Source organism: Miniopterus natalensis, chromosome 1 (genome assembly GCF_054644295.1).
Source record: "Miniopterus natalensis isolate mMinNat1 chromosome 1, mMinNat1.hap1, whole genome shotgun sequence".
Classification (NCBI taxonomy): Eukaryota; Metazoa; Chordata; class Mammalia; order Chiroptera; family Miniopteridae; genus Miniopterus; species Miniopterus natalensis.
Window position 1 is genome coordinate 39,738,865 of NC_142081.1, and position 20,139 is coordinate 39,759,003.

The 20,139-nt window shown below is 52.4% G+C and overlaps 1 protein-coding gene across 1 annotated transcript in view; it reads right to left on the reverse strand.

Annotated features, from left to right (window-relative positions):
- Window positions 1-405: 405 nt before the first annotated feature.
- SMAD3 (SMAD family member 3) overlaps window positions 406-20,139 on the reverse strand; it is a 113,340-nt gene continuing 93,606 nt past the window's right edge. The window contains exons 6-9 of the mRNA XM_087820722.1: window positions 12,485-12,697; window positions 10,125-10,262; window positions 7,357-7,501; window positions 406-4,822 (exon numbers count right to left, since the gene is read on the reverse strand). Coding sequence (XP_087676848.1) covers window positions 4,699-4,822; window positions 7,357-7,501; window positions 10,125-10,262; window positions 12,485-12,697 — 620 coding nt within the window. The 3' untranslated portion in view covers window positions 406-4,698. The remainder of the gene's footprint in view (window positions 4,823-7,356; window positions 7,502-10,124; window positions 10,263-12,484; window positions 12,698-20,139) is intronic.

Here is a 20,139-nt window from a genome sequence, read left to right on the forward strand (position 1 = left end):
CCTCCATGTCTGTGGGAAGATGAGACTGGTGGCATCTTATCATTTGCCGAAGGCCTTTAAATCCAGGGAAAAAGAATGCAAAGTGACAGTGCAGAGACGGCAGCAGTGGGACCTGTGCGGTACCTCAGTGTGGGGAGCAAGGGAGATGCTCCAGTGGTGGGGCTTTTGACCTTTGCTCGGCTGACCCAGGGGCTCCTGCTGCACTGAAGGACTGGCTGGCACTGCACGTTGCCCTTGGTGAGTGAATGAGGGCGGTGGGGTGTTACATGAGGCTGTGGTAGGTGGTGGCCTGGCACATCCTTGGTCAAAGGACATCATTTTTCCCTAGTGCTCCTGGCCCCCCCTGGGTTCCCTTGTAAATCTCCCCACCTAGACAAGGCAGCAAGAATGAGACTGAGCTCCTGGTGCAGGAGCTTTTCAAGGAAAAGTTTATTAGAAGGGCACTTACAGGGGAAAGAGAAGGACAGAGGACACAAATCTTTAACAGTACAATGCTTAACCAGGTGCTCTGTTCTTAAGATACAAAAGTTAGAAAAATCTAAAACACTATAAATACGTACATGCTTTTTACAAAGGTATTAGAAGGTCAGGCTGGCTGAGAAGTGAAGGTTGTCAACATCGTCCGTGTTTTATTCCCCAGCCACTCACCCACCAAGTGTCCCCAGCTGAACAGCCTCGTTGCAGGAGGGTGAGTGGAAGCTTCTTGGAGAAAGGGGCTCCAGCCCTCGATGTAAAGTTTTCATCCCTAGGAAGGGAGAGGCCTCGGAGCTGCCTGTTGTCACACGCTATGACATGATTAGCGAGCCTGGGCTGGTGTGTCTGGATGCTGAGCCAAAAAAAGCCTCTGCCCACATTCAGAACTGGCTGTGCCTCCAGCTCTTCCCAGCCACTGGCCTTGAGAGGAGAGACCTTTCCAACTTTCTTCAAGAAAATTAAATAGCTGTCTGTCTTGAATGGTTTTAAGAAATTATTACATAAATATAAAACACCAGGATGTGAGAGTGTACATTACTTGAACATAAAAAAGAAAATCAATTACAGGATCACAGAGAGAATTTCTCGGTCCAGTTTACATGATAGGCAAGTTCTTGTTTCTGCAACGCTGCCTGGATGTCGGGTCCTTTCCCCGCTGCCCAACACCCTTCCACCAGAGATGCCTCATCTTTGATCCATGTCCTCTATGTAAATTTTTCTACTTTCCCACCCACTTGAGAAGTAGCTGATACTCTTTAAAAGGGTGATATACATTACGAAGACTGTTACTTGAAGGGATCATTTATGCCACACAAAGAAAAATGGTACAACATAGCTGTTGAGGTTTTCTTCTAGGGAAATGGGGACACGTAGATTTGGGGAAAACTCCCAACTCTGCCACTTAAAGTCACACAGTAAGGCACAGAGTCCAGAACTAAACTCATGCCCTCTCTTGCTACTGGTAACCCCTGGTAGACAGTCCCATGAGCTGTTGCAGATTCCTGCCCTCCCTCACCTTTTAAGGGACTATGGAGAGTAACCTAATGTGAGCTCTCTCTCACCCTGCAGAGACCGACAGGGAGCCTCAGACATGGCAACTTGGGGCTAAGGCTGAAATCAGATACCTGCCTTCCCCCAGACTGCTCATACATGCATGACATGCACACACTACTTAAAGAAAGCCTTTTTCTGTGGTTTGAGTAAAAGCATTTAGCCTTGGAATACGTCCAAGCTCTAGGAAGCCAAGGGGAGATGGAGAAAAAACAAAACAAACTAAGCACAAGATATGTGCTACAGCTCATTCCAATACATTAACAATGATTTAAAAAAATAATCACGGTCAGTAAAAAAATACAACACAGACAACATAAGGACAATGGGAAAGTCTGCCAGCAGCCTTGCCCTCATGTGTGTTCTAAGAGTCAAAGTCCCTGCTCCTGACTCTAGGCTTGTCTGAAATGTCAGGTCTTTACGGCCTGCCGGGAAGCTGGCCAGCTGAGATGATGTTCCAGCACAGGCCTGTAACCGGAACCACTGGGCCGCTACCTACGTGTGCGCTGGAAGGATTGAAGTTACTAAATAAAGTTTGGAAGGGGGAGATGGGGAAGGAGAGGAGAGGAAAGGGAATAGAAGTTGGCTCCCAGGGGAGGTGCTGAGGCTGAGGACCTGCGCCCCAGGGCTAGCTACTCGGCTGCAAGGTGAAGGCGACCTGGCGGGGAGCCTGGGGCAGGGGAACAACATGCACATGGTCATGTAACCTGGACTACGACACTTAAACCGCTATCCAGCAGCTACTGTCACCCCTCTAGAACTGCCCCTTGTTTCCTCTTGCCCCTTTCAACTGTCCTTTAAGAAGGTTTTTAAGTGTACAAATGCCTTTCATACAACAGGATTTTTAAAATAAAACTAGTTTTGTGACAAAGGAAGGACACTAATACACATGCCCCAAAGCACCTATGCAGCCTCTATGATGGGAGCGGTGCCAGGTCCTAAACTCTAGGTAAGACCAGATTTATTTTTCAGTGGTGCCAAAGGTGAGCTTACCTACATTTTCCTTACAGTGCCTCCTCCAGCTGTCTATAAAGAAAAAAGACCAAGTAAGTAGCTTTTGGAAAAGCACAAAGCATTGAGGGTTCTAAGGCACCATCCAAATGTAACCAAACATGACCGCTGAATCGCCAACACTGGGCTGTACCTGAAGCTAAGTTTCCAAGTACCTGAAGGACAGGTGCATGCCGTACGAAGCCCTCATGGGATCATGTAGCAGGTGGAGAATGCAGGCCCTCAGGAACCGCTGCCCATGGCTTTTAGGAGAGACCACAATGGAATAATGCATACCACAAGTCTCAGACCTGACCGGGACCATGACTGCACATCCAGGCGGTTCGGACAGCCTTCTGCATCTGTAAGCATCAGTCCACGGATCCTTTCACACCAGGCACAAACTTCAGGCACAGTATTTGGCCCTCAGGTGGAACGAGGGGCTTTGCATTGTCTGGGTTTTGTGTCAATAGCCGTGCGAGGAGACTAGCACAGGTCTGTCTCTTCCTGTGCCTCCAGGAGGGGTGATGAACAGCTCTCCCACCCGGAAACCTCAAGGCTGGAGCTTCAGAAGCGTAGGATACTGCAGGTGAGGCACCGGCAAGCCTCCAACATCTCCATATAGCATCAGAAATGTCACATTTGAGGTTGATAACCTGCCAAAAGTATACACTTTCTTCCCTTCACCTGGAATTAAGACAGGACTTCCATAGGAAATCCCTTTATTTTTCCTGGTAGAAATTCATGCAAAAATATGGGATAAGTCATTTCATACAAAAACAGCAGCAAATAATAAAGTACCAATTGCAAGTGGCAATTTTGTCTGCTGTATTCTGCAAAAGGGCTCTCTTCTCTTTTTTTCCAGTTGAAATAATTCATATTTTTCTCACTAATTGCCACTGGGAGCAGTACTTATTACACATTATAACTGCTAGAGTTGTCACTGATAATCCTCTATGTGAACTAGATAATCTTATGCCCCAAGGGAAAGATGACAGACCTCTTTGCACCAAGCCTGCAATTTTCAAAGGTGTAAAAAACTTTTAATAGCCCTTTCACTTGCCTTTGTTGGCCTGAGATTTTTCCCCTTTGGTGAATTTGCTTCTGTTAATTTCAGCTTCCAGTACTGCTGGCAGGTGTCTTCTCAGCAAAACCTGCAAAAGCTTCACCTTAGGGGAGAAGTTGCTGGGTCCCACTCTGGCTTCCCAGTCAATGTGCCAACCCAGGATTTAAGTATAAAACAAACATTTAAGGAGCACATGATAAAGTTCATTTAATTAATGCAGCTGACTACATAAACCAATAGCCGAATGCATGAGAGTATGAAGTGAGCGCTTACGACTGGGACCCACGCAATGTAGTGCTGCCGTAGCCTGCGCACCGCTCCACCACGCCTCTCGCTTCATGTGAGTACTTCACATAATTCAAATCATTGAGATTGTGATACACTATACGTTGCATGCGCACTGAGCCTCAGCAGGTCCTCCTAACTGCTCCAAGTGAGGAAGGACAAATTTTAAGAGCGTTTTGAAAGAAGAGGTCTCTCTCACCGACTTCTCCCACTGTCCCTGCGTGGTCTGAACACACTGGCTCACATCAATCAGTATGCTCTGATGGGAGGAGACAGACAAGCCCTCCCCACCCCAAGTCAGTCCAGCTCTGGTGCAGGTCTGCGGAGGGACTGCTGGGAGTTCATGGTGCTCAGTTCAAGAGGCATTTGTCGAGAGCTCCAGAGGGCTGGGCATGAGGTCTGCTCACACCCCTGCAGGCTTTTCCCTACCTAGAACACCCAAGGTGAACTCCACACTCCAGTCCTGAACAGAGGGCCGTTTTCCTGCTGGACAGTGACATCCCAGATTGCTGTCATTAAAAAAGATAGGGATTGGGGGGAGGGGGCAGGTGGTGACATACTACCTGTTTGCTCAAGCCACCAAAGCAGAAGCCATTTCTTGCCCTTCACACTGGGGCCAGAGGGCAAATGTGTTCAGCAGATATAGCTGTTCATAAAATCCATCTCTGGGTTTGCTTTTGTGTATTGGAGAACAGGTTGGTGCCACTTTGGTTGAGGGAGAAAAATGTCTTCTTCTTTGATAAGAGTGAGTTGAGTTCCAATTTTCTCTGCCTCCTCATGGCCGTTTTACCCAAGCCCGCCCTCCCCGGCCCTCCCCCTTCACACCAATGTCTCTAAGACACACTGGAACAACGGATGCTTGGGGAGCCCATCTGGGTGAGGACCTTGTCAAGCCACTGCAAAGGCCCATTCAGGTGCAGCTCGATCCAGCAGGGGGTGCTGGTCACTGTCTGTCTCCTACAAGACACAGGGAAAGGGAACGGGGTGGGAGATATTTAAAATGTCCAGAGGGGCACACATATAAGTCAGTACACCTTTTCTGGCTTTGGTGACAGTCTTCTTCCCAGAGCCAGAGATAAGTCCCACCTTGCTAGACCCCAAGTGCCCTAGAGGAGATGCCAATAACTTGCTGAATCTGCCACGGCAAACTCTTGCAACCAAGAAGAGCTCTGAGTGAATCAGGTTCTCCTGACAGGGAAGGAGATGGCCCTTAAAGAGTTAAACACGGAAGGCAAATTCCAGGGCACCCTAGAGGCCCACCTGCGGCTGTGACGGCCCCTGACAGCCTCCAGCCCAAAGGTCTTCCCGGGTCCCATCTGTCCTGAATGGGCACCTCAGTTCCCCGACGTCCAGACCTGGCCCAACCCCAGTAGGCTGAGATGACGTGTGTCTGTCTGATTGAGGGGTGTTTTTTACAAAGCGCCGACAGAGCCCGCATGCCGTCGTTTCCCAATGTGCTGATATAATTCCCATCTATGGCCTTATTTTGGAAAATCTTACGAGCAGAGCGAGCCATGAAACAATTACTGGAAAAAACCAAGGCACACCACACGTTTCTTTTCCCCAAAGCACTTTGTCTAAATTCAGGCTGGTTGATGACGCAGCTCGCAGGCGAGCTCCCAAAGGCCTCCGCTGAGCAAAGGCTATCTGCTGAGGCCGGAGGCGCTGGTGCCAGCTGGAGGTGAGAGGCCTGGGCCCTGGCCCTGCTCTCGGCCACCTCACAGAGAGAAGGGATGAAACCTTACTCTCCTTGGCCCAAGAGGCAGAAGGAGGGCAAGGCTGTTCTGGGAAGGGGCCGCACCCACCAGTTAGGCTGCCCTGCGGTGCTGCCAGGTGGCAGTGACGTGGTGGGCCACACAGGGCTGGGTGTGCTGGCACTGTGTCCTGCATGGTGACACAGTGCCCCCAGGGAAAGGCTTCCACCATCAAGGGGCCGCTTCCCAGCACTCGAAGCTGGAGGGCTGTGGTGCGATGCCAGGTTGAGGGCCACTGGCCTCCCGGCACCACCCTCCTTGCTTCCCCCAATGGAGGGCTAGAAATGAGCTTGCAGACTCATCCTGGGGCACCCGCCTGACCTGGGTGCCTGAATGTAGCCCTCAGGACTGCAGTCTAAGAAGAGCAAATGGACCTCCCTCTGGTTCTTTTCCATTGGGTCCGCCTTTAAATATCTCCCTTCTCCACTAAAAAAAATATACTAATTTTCTAACCTTTCAACTCTTGTTCCCCAAGTGATTTCACCGGGGCTTGAAGGTAGGCTAAAACGTCCCTCGGGCTAGGTCTTTGGGCCTGGGCTAATCTCCTCAGGTCTTTATAGCTGTGTGTTAAGTTCTCCTGAGGTCTGACCCCTTTAATTGCTCAATTGGCCACTCATCCTGGATTTCAGCAAGACCCCCAAAGACCAAGGTGTTCTGTTCCCTGGCACTGTGGAGCGGACACAGGGAACAGCAGCTAAAATATGGTAAATGGAAGAGGAGGATTTTTACGGACCGAAATCCTCTAATGAGAATCTGACTTTCCATAAGTCATGCTCATCTGGATTTCATTATAAATGGTGGCCCAGAGCCAATATTGAAATGGGTTTGGCTTGGGTGCAGAATGACTGCAAAACAAAATGGATTCCAAACATCTGGAAAAATGAAGAAAAAGGGAGAGTAACTTGCAAGACGCTGGCTCCCGCTGATGTGTGGGTACCTCCGCGTCTGCCTCGGGAGCCGGGGCTGGGCGGGGGGTGTGGAGCACACAGCCCTGCCTCTCAGGAAACTCCTGGCCACGTGTGAAAGAGAAGGGACTGGATTCTCCAAGCCCAAACCAGAGTAGTCTGAGCAACTCAGCAGAGCAGACCAGGTCAGCTCTGACCTGACCAGTGTTAGGTTTAAACCAACATCTGAAATTCTGAAAGACACTGTTTCTTTCCTGAGTAAGTAAACTTCGTTCGTTATGACTACCCAAATCTCCCCCTCCTTTCCTTGCTTCTCGGTCATTTAATATTCTAAATGCTCATAGTCACCCGAGTCGGAGATGGAACCACAGGAGGAGGGAAGGAACAAGGAGATGAAAACTTGACTTCCCGCAGAGGGTCATCCTTGACCCATCTGCCCGAAATGAACCATGAGGAAGAAGCCAAGAGGGCATGATCTCAGTTCAGCCTTTCTACTAACGATATGGCTTCAGGCAAGTCACTTTCGGTCCCTGGGCCTTAGTTCCCTCTCCATATAACGGGGATGATGCAATGTCCCCGCCCAGGGCTGTGGTGAGGGTGACATGGAGCACGTGTGCCTGAAGCGCTGGGCCAACACTGCTCAGCTCTACCTTATCTGGTGTGACTCACCCTCCAGCCTGCCAGGCTGTGGCCTCTCTCTGATCCCTGGTCTCTGTTCTTTGGGCGAGGACTGGCCTAGCTTGTCTCTGTGAGCTCCTGCTCTGCTGTTGTGAGCCCCCTGCAGTCCCTGGGCCCTGGGCCATCTGCCAACCCCCTCTCCGCCAGAGCTGACCTGTATTCGGCTCCCCAGCCTTTGACAAAGCTCATGCGGATGGTGCACATGCGTGTCAGCTGGTAGACGGCCTCAAAGCCCTGGTTGACAGACTGAGCCAGGAGGGCGGCAAACTCCTGGTTGTTGAAGATCTTCAGGTTGCATCCTGCCAACAGAACAGAAATAGCGCCCGTGAGGACGAAGGGTGGATGTGTCTGGTGCTTCCCTTCTGGCTAAAGTTGTCCCTGGGTCACCCAGAACATCCTAACTCACACACACGCCACGCTCAGCCCCATGTTAGGGATGGCTCACTCAGTCTCTGCCCTTGAAGCCATCACCACCTCAATGAGGGGTGCCGCTGACATATGTGAGGGGCAGAATTAAACATCAGCTTACAAGCTCTAGCTCCCAGAGCTATGGGAATGCTGCGGAAGAAAGTACAGTGGGCCACCAAGAACAAGGGAGATGGTTTGGAGAGGTGGGCCCTGCCCTGGGCTAAGAGACCAAGGCAGGACTCCAGGGAACAGAGAAACAAAGGATGCCCGGGGCTGTACGGGGTTTGGCCAACCACCTGGGGAAAAATGACCACCTTGTCATTTGACAGAGGGAGTGCGGCAGAGATGGGCCAGCTGAAAGCCTACAGCCTGCCGTCCCATCAGGAAGCTCACCACAGGGTCTGGGGCACCTCTGGCCCAGCTCCTCTGATGAATTCGCCTCACATTGGGGCCAGGAGGGAGTCAGTGATCTGGGCCACATTTTGGCCTCTGGGCACCAGGCTGGGTAGAGGTGATTTTCACAGTAAAGTGAAGGTACGTGTCTAACTCTCCAGGCAGTAAAACTAGAGACAGGCACAAATAAAGTTTATAACAAATCTCTTGTTTGAAGTCCTGCCTCCTGAGTGCCAGGAATGTGTTCACCAGAAAAATAAAGACAAAAGCACATGTTGGAAATGCCCAAAAGGTGAGCTGAGGTGACATTTATTAATGGGCCAATATGGGCTCCTAATCTTGCTGTGTGATTCTGGGCTGGTCACTCTCTCTTTGAGAGCCTGTGTCTCCTTTATAAAGTGGGGCTGGCCTCAGAGGACCCTGAGCGAGCACTGACATTCTATGAGCTAACAAACAGCACCGCAGCCAACTTAGCCCTCACCGAAAAGATGGGGGGAGGGCTGGGGAAGGGAGTGGGCAGGGTGCCAAGAATGCAAACCAGCTTCCCCTTCTAGCTCTCTCGGAGGGGAAGTGTGGGCAGGTAGGGCCCGAAGGAGGCTCCAGCCAGAGCTGAGCAAGAACGGGAACACCAGACTTGGGAGTCACAGTCAGTCCCAGGTTCATCCTGGCTCAGCTGCTTTACTAGCTGGGTATCCTTGGGCAGGTGGCTTAACCTTTCTGAATTTGTCTCCTCAATATGCCTCGTCACCTGAAGAGCCAGAATAACTGGAGGGGACTGAAAGCAGAGATATAAATGTAGTCTGTAGACGCACCCACACAATGCTCGGGAAACGTAAAGCACTGTTAGCATCTCAGAGTATCTGCGTTCTTGAGTTGACCCTGCCCATAGTCCTCCACTATCATCCGCTACTCAGCTGGCAGGAAAAGACAAGCCACACCTGCATCACGGCCTGACTGGGCCACACACACTATCAGCCGGTCAGTCCACGCTCTCGGGCTGCACGCCCCGTGGCTGCCCGCCACGTGAGAAGTGGGCTTTGGCTGGGGTTGTTGGCCTCGATGTTCTAAGGAAGGAGGCCTCAGATGGGATCAGCCTGCTGCCTGGTCTTGCCCCCCAGGCCTGGCCCTGTCCAAGCCACCCTGTGGGATACAGCCTGACAACCCTTCTTGGAGTACAGGTGGGATTCATTGTCCCTGCTCAGAAAACCCTCAACTGTTCTCCAAAATAAAAGCAAAGCTTTTATGTCCTTCCCTGGCCTGGTCCCATCCTGCTTTCTAAACATTTCCCGTGACTGTCTTCTACACAGCCTCACCTCCAGCCAGAAAGCTGCCCATGTGTGCCCTGCCCTCCATCCCCCTGGGGCCTTTGCCCATGTTGTCCCATCAGCCTGGAACACTCTCGAAGTCTTCACCCCACCATCGCCCTGTGCCTATGCCTCTCCACTATGAAGGCTTCCCTGATCCATCCTGACAGTTACATGCGTCTGTCCACCTGGATCCAAGAGCACCTTATCTATGCCGCTCCCCCGATGCTTGGCACCCTCCCTTGTATTAAGCCCATTTGTGTCTTTGTCTTGTACACTCAGCTGGTGTGTAAGGTCTGTGGAGACAGCAGCAGGGCTTCCTGCACCCCTCCTTCCCCTGTAGCACTGCATGCTGTGCGAGTTTATGGAAGGAAGGGAGGGAGAGAGGGAGGGAGGGAGGGAGGGAGGGAGGGAGGGAAGGGAGGGAGGGAGGGAGGGAGGGAGGGAGGGAGGGAGGGAGGGAGGGAGGGAAGGAAGGAAGGAAGGAAGGAAGGAAGGAAGGAAGGAAGGAAGGAAGGAAGGAAGGAAGGAAGGAAGGAAGGAAGGAGGGAGGGAGGAAACTGCCTGAGCATCCATACACACAGGGCACTGAGTGGGTACCCATGGATCAAGGGAGACCCGTTAGATGCTGTGGCTGCTCCCTGGGGGGTCAGGGAGAGTGCTGTGGGGCAGTAAGGCACAGAGAAAACCCAGGCAGAGCACCCCCAGGTTGGCAATGCAAACCCCGGTGAGGAGAAAAGGTCAGGAAAACAGTGACCTCTCCAGCAACCCAGGCACGAGAACCTCAGGGAAAGGGTGGGTGTGGAGGTGCGATTACCTGGTGGGATCTTGCAGACAGTGGCCGGGTGCCAGCCGTAGCGCTGGTTGCAGTTGGGGGACTGCACAAAGATAGCGCTGTCGCTGAGGCACTCTGCGAAGACCTCCCCGCCGATGTAGTACAGCCGCACGCCTCGCCCTAGAGGGATTCGGGTGAGGCCGGGTCAGGGTGCCTGGCCCACACCGTGGCCCGGGGCCGGCTGGCGGGAGCCAAGGGGCAGAGCTATCGATGCTCTGAGTGACTGGCTCTTCCCAACTTCACCAGGCACGTGGGGCCCAGAGCCCACGCCTGAACCCACACCTGGGCGTGGCGGGCGATGCTGTGCTCCGAAAGCCAGAGGAGGCGGCCGGTGAGATAGAGGAGCCTGGGGACAGCCTCGCTCAGCCTCTGCCGCCCACCGCCCAGCCACGGCCTCAGTCAACCGACTCCAGCCTCCGGGCCTGAGTTAAGATGGAGACAATAATACCTACCTCCCAGGGCTGCTGTGAGACACACAGTGAGTGCCTACTAAGCGTTACCTGTATTCTGCTACTACTAGGCCCCCTCCCCTCCGAGATTCAGAAATCCATTCAGTAAACCTGCAGACCCAGGAGCCCTTCCCTGCAGGGGTGACTTATGCCACCCCTACACCTTTCTGCCCTCCATGCATTTTTCTAAAACATTCCACAGGTTTATATCATTTACTTCCCCTTCATCTCTTAAATCCACTCCAGATGGACAGAAATTATTTTTAAATTGGCTCTGCAATTCAAGCAGTTACGAAAACACGCTGACAACGAGCTCCCATGCAGCCGGGGGTGTTCCCTTCCCCTGCGGGGGGAAGGGCTCTGTTCCTGCGCCTAAAGAGGCCCAGAGGGCTGGAAAACGGAGCGAGATTTTACAGGCACAACGTCAAGTGGGATGGAAACCAGACAACGGGCTGACGGGCCACTGGAGGTTCTCCTTCACCTCCTTACCCCATAAATGTCCCATCCCCCACTGCTCCCCATTTCTTCTAGGTTCAGTGTTACAGGACAGACTTGGGGTTCACAAGGAGGAACCTCTGCCTTATGTCCATCAAGAGTGGGAGGCAGCCCTGGCTGGGTAGCTCAGCTGGTTGGAGCATCATCCCGCACACTAAGGCGGGTTCCATTCCCAGGCAGGCACATGTGGGAGGTGACCAATCGATGCTTTCTCTCACATTGATGTTTCTCTCTCTCCCCCGTCCTCCCTCCCCCCTCTCTCTCCCCCCCCTCCTCCCTCTCTAAAATATCAATAGAAATAAATTATTGGATGAGGATTTAAAAATAAAAAGAGCGGGAGGCAAAGGTGGAGGTGGGAAGGCCCCGACCAAAAGAACAAAAAGATTTATTTTGTTATAGTAATTTTTGAAATATTTTTAAAATATAAAAAAGTATAAAGAGAAGTAACTCTCAGGATCAGTATCTTTTTTAAAGTTAAAAAATGGGGAAGCCATCTGGGAAGGACAGGGGCTCAGGGAGAGGGGATTTTTGCCACTGACTGTGTCACACTTGCTATCTGGCCCCTGCAGGGCTCTGCCCCTTCCTGGGCATCCATTTATTCCCTGAAAATGAGCACACTGGTCTAGATCTATGGCTTCCAAATTTCTCTCAACTACAAAATCCTCTCTTCAGATGAAATCTTCTGTTAATGCCCAACATATAATACAAACGAACGGCTGCGACGATGCCGGAGAACATGCCACTGCACACACTACACCATCTCTATGGCTCTTCTAAGTGACTCTGGGTCACAAAATTGTGAATAGCCTTAGTGTGACAGTTCTATGAGCAAACCAAGTGATAAATATCAAGGCTTCATCGTCTCTAAACTATGCGGCGCTTTACTATGCTCTGGATGTCAGAAGTCAGAACAGCAGCAGTGGTGTCCCAGCAGTGGGCAGTTCTTATCTTTCTACCTGTAATGAGCTTTCTAGAATAATCATAATCATGTATGAAATTAACCAACAAAAGATCACACCTCCAAGACTGACCACCTACTTATCCACCTATCAGTCATTTAGGTGTATATTTATTAAGAGCATTGCATGTGTTTCCTTTCTTATAGATTTCCATTTCTTGTTCCCCTAAGTGAAGTGTTTTCTTCTGTGGTTTTCACATTTTCAGAGTTGATCTGTCTGTGGCTCTGAATGAGAATGACCAAGCCACCTGAACTCTACCTATCTGGCCCCTAAACAAGACAATAAAAAATTTGGGGGGTGGGGATGGGGCAGTGAGTCCTCTCCCCGTTTCCCAGCAGGAGGCACAGCACGGAGGGGGTGGTTTGAGTTCTGTGCAGAGGCCGCACTGGGGCCACGGGTCGAGGGGCCTGGGGGAAAGGCGTTGCCCCTTGCCTCTTACCGATGTGCCTCCGCGTGAGCTCCACGGCCGCGTTCCTGTTGACGTTGGAGAGCAGCCCGAGGCAGAAGCGCTCCGAGTTGGAGGGGTCAGTGAAGCCATCCACTGTCATGGATGGCTGCGAGGCGTGGAATGTCTCCCCGACGCGCTGGTTCAGCTCATAGTAGGAGATGGAGCACCAGAAGGCTGGCTCGCAGTAGGTGACGGGCTGCAGGTCTAGGAGACAGGCCAGGCGCTGGTCAGTGGGGCGCCCAGGCCCTTGCTCCTCCATGGATGCTCCAGAAGACTGTTTCTCTACTTCTCAGAGGGTATCATAATCCCTGCCCTCATGCCTTTTGTTGTCTAAAACTTGCAGGATCCAGTGGGACACAATGCTCAGGTGTTTGGAGAAGTATTCCCCCAGCCCTGCCACACTTCATTTAGTTTTAGCTCACAAACGCCCTACCCCGCCTGGCCTGGCCTTGGGTTGAAGCAGTTTTCAAGGAGGTGCTGGGCCAAACCCAAAGAGGGCTAGGCACCGACCAGCACTGGGGCAAACCCACTGGCCAGGCTCAGCGCGCTCACTGTGGTAGGGCCAAGCCATCTACGCGGTTACTTCCCAGCCTCTCTTCCAAGGTCCCCTAAGTAACCCATGCTGATCTCTGCCTCCAAAAGGGCTTTCTGCCTTGGCTGTGCCTGGTCTTGGGCCAACGCCTAGCCTGTCAAGCAGCAGCGTCCAAGCCTTTACAATGACGCAGCCCAGGGGGCTCTGTGCTGTGCTCAGTGTTGGCGACCACACAGGCACCAGGCTGTCTACAGAGTGGACTGGGTCCACCTCTCTCATTCCAGAGACTATGCTCTGGATATATCCAGATGCCATCTGTGGGAGTGGCTAAGACACAAACTCGCCTAAGAGAAATTCTGTGTCTGTCCTAGTTATCAGTCTGTAGTCTCAATTAAAGGGCTTCCCAGAACAAAACTGCCATCTTGTGAGGGGTTGGTTCTCTTTCTTAGAAGAGTCAGGAACCCCTGAAATAGAGGTTTCCCCTCATGTGATTGCACATGACTCCCTAGCCTTCCTGTCACCTCCATCCATTACAGGCTCCCCAGCGGCCCCTGTCCTCCTCCTGCCCACCTGGCATCACCTCTCACCTCAGCCCTGGGCCGCATGCGTCACTCCTCACTTACATCAGTGCCCCAGACCAGCCTCTCCCAGCCGCCTCTGCACTGCACTGTCCCACCTGGCTAGGGGCACCGAGTTCCGCCACATCCCGCTCCCTGCCTACCTGGATCCCACCCACAGGCTGGAGAATCAGGGGGTCCCCTGCTCATTCTCACCCTTCCATCCAGACCTCCAGCCTGGATCACTCAGTCTGGCTCTGACACATATTTGGAGTCGCATGGTGACTTAAGTGTGCCATTATGGGAGCTGGTGAGGGACAGGAAGGGCTTGCCAGGCCAAGTCTCAGCCCTGGCCTGAGACCCCTGCTTCCTGCCTGCCAGGCAACTTCCTGGGGCAAGAACCCACAGGGGCCTCTGCTCACCGGATCTTTGAAAGTGTGTAAAGCCCAAGAAGGAAAAATCAGAAGCTGTTCTGAGAGAGGCCTGGGTGCCCCTGCAGGGCAAAGTGGCCCTAATCTCCTTCTAGGGTCTATGACCATGATCCCTTCTAAGGGCAAGGCTGCCACCACGCATGGGAAGCACTGCAGAGCAGAAACTCACATCCATCCTGGCACTCAACACACACCCAGAAAGTGTCATCTGGAGAGTCAGGACACCCAGATCAAGTTTCTCAACCGTGGCACTAGTGACACTTTGGGCTGGACACTTCTTTGTTTGGGGGGAGGGGGATTCTGTATGTTACAGGATGGTCAGCAGCATCCCTGGCCTGTACCCATGAGATGCCAGTAGCACCCACCCATCTCATCCTCCTAAGCTGTGACAAAAGGAAATGTCCCCAGACATTGCAAGAGGTCTTCTGGGGGACAAACAGCCCCTGGTCAAAGACTATTGCCCTAGATGTTAAGCAGGTCATGGAGCACAAACTGTAAAGCCAGGTGGGCCAGAGTTCACTCTGCTCCGGCCAGGACTAGCTGTGGGACTGAGCAAACCAGTTAAACCCTCAGTTTCAGCTTCCACGTCTCCTGACCCCAACAACCTGAGGGGAGAATCTTTTCCACTACCAGGCGCTGTTTGTGAAGGGACTGAGATAACTCCTATGAGGTACAGAGCATGCACCAAACACTCAAGAAATGGTGTGAACAACAATTATAGTAACTTTGATTATTTGAACTTGAGAACATCCTGTTCCTGTCCTGACCTCCATCATAAGAGGGACAAAGTGTCCTTGCCCCTTTCCTCTCTTCCCAGAAAGAGAGGGAAGGGAAGGAAGACAGGAGATCTAAGCAGCTCAGTGGTATGCGAGGTGATGGGGCAGGAGTGACTGTGGCCTGTGGCTTGTGCCCTGAGGTTGAGCTGAGCCATGTCGGCCACGTCCGGCTCAGGCTTTGCTGGATGCTTCAACATTCCAATGAGATAAGCTATATTCTAAACAATGTGGTCACTAAAATGTGAGCTGTGTTGCTTTGGAAACCTTAAAAAATAAATAAATCCAAGTGCAATTCAAGTATTCAAAGTGGTCGGGCAACGTGTCAGGGCCAGAGGTACCGGGGAAGGGCTATGGGCCACCACTGTACCACAGGTGGGCTCTGCTGATCTTGCTGTGTGACCGTGCTGATGTGACCTCCCTCTCTGGCCTCCGTTTCCTGGTCTGAAGAGTATCTGCAGAGTACTAGAGGACATCCGAAGCAGAACTCCTAGGTCACTGTGCTTCTGGTATGAGTAGGCCTGAAGGTGCAGCTGTGGCTGACCTGGGCTGGCCCTGGTTTCCCCAGCAAAGTGCAGAACAGAACAGATCCTCTCCCCAAATTATAAATCCTTGTCCAGTACCCTCTGCACTTAGTCCAGGCAGAAGACAGACAGCTACGTCCCCAGGAACACTGGCACAGCCCACCTACCAACAGCCGTGAGACCACCCGTCGCGTCACATGGTTCTGGAACCTCGCTCTGGAGAAGTGTGGGTTTAACATGCCTTAGAATCAGAGAGGGGCTTAGGGACCTAGCCCAAGAGGCCCTCCCAAGCAGATCTGAGCCCTTATCCAAACGTCTCTGCAACTTGCAGACACACACTGGACAGTGCTGTGGAAAATGCTGGACGCAGGAGCCTGACACATAATTAAGAAGATGCTAGTTTGAAGGAGTAGCGCAGTCAGGCCAAGATGGGCTGGAAGCTGCCATTTCAGAGAGGGCTGTTTGGACCAGTGGACCTCAGGTCCGAACTTGAGCAGCACCCCCAGCTGCACATTTGTTATTCTCTGCAAACAATTAAAAGCCAGTCCTTCCTTCCACCTCTCTCCCTCCCATCACCCCTCAGCTGTTTCCTCAAGGCACTTCTGCAAGAGGAGCTGCAGACTTAAAAGTAAGATCACCACCTCTGAGTTCTGCCTTGAATGGCACTTCATTTCTAAACTTCACATACGCCCTCATTTCTTTCCCACCACAGGACTTATCCACATCCTGGTGAAGTACAAGAGAAACAAAAAGTCAGGACCCTGGAAAATAGAAGGCTATACATGAGATTACAGCTACTGTAAGAACCCTCAACTTGGCTCTGAGCTTCCTAGCGGACAAGACAAAAAGGGAGCATATATGCTATAATTCTCTGGTTGGTGGACAGAATTCTTACTAGTTCTGCAGAGGAAACAAAGCTTGTCTCAGCACTAAATCTTAAAAGAAGTCTGTCAGGTGGTAACCCCTCCCCTACACCAATCAAGTCAGCCAGCCCTGGTTTCGAGAGTTTCCCAAGAAATGCAGAAATGATTTGACATAAGGTTGCATCTTTAAAAGAACCTGAAGACATGCCACTCAAAGGCTCCGACTCTACAGGAATAAGGTAACTTGCCCCAATGGACAATGGTTGTGCTTCTCCAGGCCAAGGGCTTGGCACACCTGGGATGGTGGATAATGGTGTGAGCCCAAGGCCTTCCCTTCAAACAGCCCTGCTCCCAGCCAGACTGCTGAGTCTGTGCTAATCTCTGTTCCTGGAGCAGAGGTGTTAAAGACACAGGAACCTCCAGCTCCAGCCGTTCTCGGCCCCCTGCCCCCACCGGGGCGGTGTCGGCCAGACTTCTCGAGTGGCATGGGGCACTTAATTCATGACTGGCCCCCTGCCAGCCTTACGCATTGGCTGGCTTCAGTTTTGAGCCCGATTCCAAGCTGGCATTGACTTTCTGTTTTGTTTAAGGAAAAGAAAACAGAATAAAACCCAGAAGGCAACACTTGGATTAAGGGATGCCTATTAAAAACATGTGCAAGAAATCCAAATCCGGTAAAGGAAGGGGGAGGCCAGGGGGGAAATTAACTTTCTACTATAAACCGAAAACGGGGTGGGCAGAGGCCAGGAGCACGACGCTCGCTGCAAGGCTAAAGGGCAAACCTGAGCGGCGGGCTCCCTCCGGGCCTCCTCGCTGTGGAAGCAGCTCTACCCCAGGCCAGGAGGCTCCAGTTCCAGCCCCACGTGTCTTCACGCTGCCATCTCTCAGTCCTGCCGTTCTCTCTGCCTGGGCTGCCCATCCCCAACCGTTAAGGCCCAGCTCACGTGGCTATGAAGCCCTGTCTGACCCCTCGAGGAAGGGTGGCCCCTTATGTCTGAGCCACCTCTGTCCGTTAGTTTCTACGGACCCAGGCCCGCTGTGTCATCCAGGACGCCAATTCCAACCTATCTCACTAAAGACGTGGGCAACACGCCAAAGTGCACACAAAAGAAACCCCACGCACTTTCAGCCTGGGACCAGTTTACTGAGACCGAGGTCAAGGGCAAAGTCTCAGAGCCGGACACTCAGGAATGTGAGGGTACCGAGCGGCAGCTGACTTCCTGTCATTAGGACACCTTTGGGTTCCCAAGTTTACGGAAGATCAGATCCTGAGAGGAGGCCTTAGAAAAAGCCTGTGCAGCAGCGTGAAGACACCTGGAACTGGGCCCTTGTCCTCTGTCAGGGGCCAGGGGGTCTTCCTGCTGCCCTGCCACCGGGCCCCTCTCTCCTGGCAGGAGAGGAAGCACCCCCTGCCCCAGGCTCTCTGAGAAACCATCGCCTCCTTAAACTCCAGCTCAGTGGCTGCTCCAGGGCACGCCCTGGTACCTTGTGTCCCTCGGTCAAGGCCCATCCCGAAATGTCTCACTTAAAAGCAGAGAATAACTTACTCACCAGCAGGATCCAGCTCGTTACCTTTTTCCTTTCTCCCCACCTCCCTCTTTCCCCTCCATTTGCCCCAGTCCTTCGGACTTAGATGCTTAGGAAATTCCAGGTGACTCACCCAGCACAGCGTAATAACAGGAACACCACCTGCTCACACCCCTTCCCTGAACAGCAAAGCCTTGGGGTCTCCCGCAGCTCTGGGAGGAGGCTGCGCTGGCTCTCAACCACACACTGGGGCTCCCGCGAGTCACCCAAGGCGACTTTACTGGGGCAGAAGGCCCGAGCCTTTGCCCAGAGTGGGGAGGAAATGACAAAGGAGTCAGGTGCTTTATTCTTTTTGTGTAATAATTTCTTTACAAGAAGTAATCAGATGCCTGAGATGTCGCCATCTTTCTGTAGGAAGGACTCGCTGTGTCCTGTCAGCACCCTACTGTTTGGGACATACCGGGCCTGGGGTACTGGCCGGAAAGAAGGGATCCAGAGGCTGCTGCTGCAGGCTCCCTCCCACCCTCACCCTTTATTTGCCCTTCAGCCCATAGCTGACCAACTTCAGCCCTCATCTCTCCCCACACCTGCTCTCGAAAGGATGCCCTTGAACTCCTGAAGTCAAATTCTAGGCCTCTTCTAACACCTCATTTTGCATCTCTGCAGGGCCTCCCTAGCACCTCCCTCCCCTCCGACTGCTGTAGCCCCATCCTTCACCTGACCCTCAGCCTCTTCTTCAACCCTCTCCTTCTCTCAAGGGGCCCCCCATTGGTCTGTCTCTGACTCTTTCTTTCATGAACTGGGTCTGCCTCTCCGCTGAATTCAACCACTCCTAAGACTTCAGCCGAACCGTAGTCAGTATTTCCAAAGTGAGATCTCTGGATGGTCAGTGGGATTATAGGACAACAGTGATGGAACAGTGGTCAGATCCGTGGGAGAAATGCTGATCAGACAGGCCTCCTTTCTGCAGGACTTCTCAGAGGCTTTACTCTGCCAGTGCCTTGGGGGCCTCATGAAAGGGGACAGCACAGGCTTTCCAAACTTACTTGATGACAAAATCCTGTCTCTCTGACCCCACTTTGGGAAAGGCTGTCACCTACCTCCAGCATCGACCTCTCTCCGAACTGTCCAGCTGCTTCCTGGACACAGGAAGCAAAGGCAACTCACCGTCACCTTCCAGCCCAAACCCATCCCATCTCCTGGGTGTCCTGCCTCGGTTAAGAAGCCTTGCCAGCTAAAGCTGGTCAGTAAATCCTTCTGATTCATGACTCTCTCTCAAATGTCCTCTCCTAGCCCCACTGTCATTTTTCTAAAGCATTCACCTCAGCCTCTTCCGTGCAACAGCTTCCTAAGTGGGTTTTTCTTTTTTTCTTTCTGGGTTTTATTATTATTATTATTTGGCATCCAGTAATTTTCCCTAGAATGTAAATTCCACACAGTGGCCAGATTAATCTTTATGAAGTTGCCATCAGGTAACCACACCTCCACCACCAAAGCCCACCAATGACTTGATTCTGCAGGTCGGATGGGGCTAACTAAGTACAGCATCCAGGGATCGACTCTCAGGGCCCCATGAGCCCTCTCAGCCTCGTCCCTCCACTGCGCCTCTCGACATGCCAACCAACCACAACACCAGCTTTCCTCAGAGCTCAACCTGCCCCCTCACGCCATTCCCTCCGTTTGCAATGTCCTTTCCTCCTTCTCTCCTCACGGTTTCCTACTTGTCTGTCCTTCAGGGTGCAGCTCACACATGTCGCCACAGCTCTGAGCTCTTCCCATCCCATCCGGCACCTTCCTCCTTGTCGCATCCAGTTCCTCCCCACTCTGTGCTTGATCCCTTGGCATCTGGCACAATGCATCACTGGTGGACATGGACCCCTCCAGCCACTCCACCAGACCTTGAACCCTAAGTGTCATTCCCAGTTCTAGAGCCCCAGGGTCAGTACATACTGGGACTCGGCTCATGTTGACTAAATGAGTTAATACAGAGGAGACGCTGGCAAGCCTGGCCCCGCTGGAACACCACCGTTACCTCCTCTGCCCCCTCAGGGTGCTCCATCTGCACTTACTTCTTGTTTTATACTTATGTAGGGTCCTGCCTCATTTATCCCAACAAGGCCACAAGCACCTTGGTGGCAGGGTCTGTGAGTCCCCTTCTGATCCCCCCGACCTGGACTGGCACACAGCCACTAGGCAGGAAGTGCCTGGGGAATGAGTGACTGAGGAGGAGACAGGTAGGTAGGCAGGGTTCGTACGTGGGGACCACATGGGACATAATCCTCAACCTTACTTCTGTCCCAAACTGTAAGTTAATTAATGCCCTTCTTGAGCACTGTTTTTCTGAGTAAGGCGGTGGGCAAGGGAAGCTGGTCTGCATGACCCAGCAAGGCAGTGCCCTGCTGCAGAAGGGGGCTCATACTTCGGATCCTGAAGGCCTGA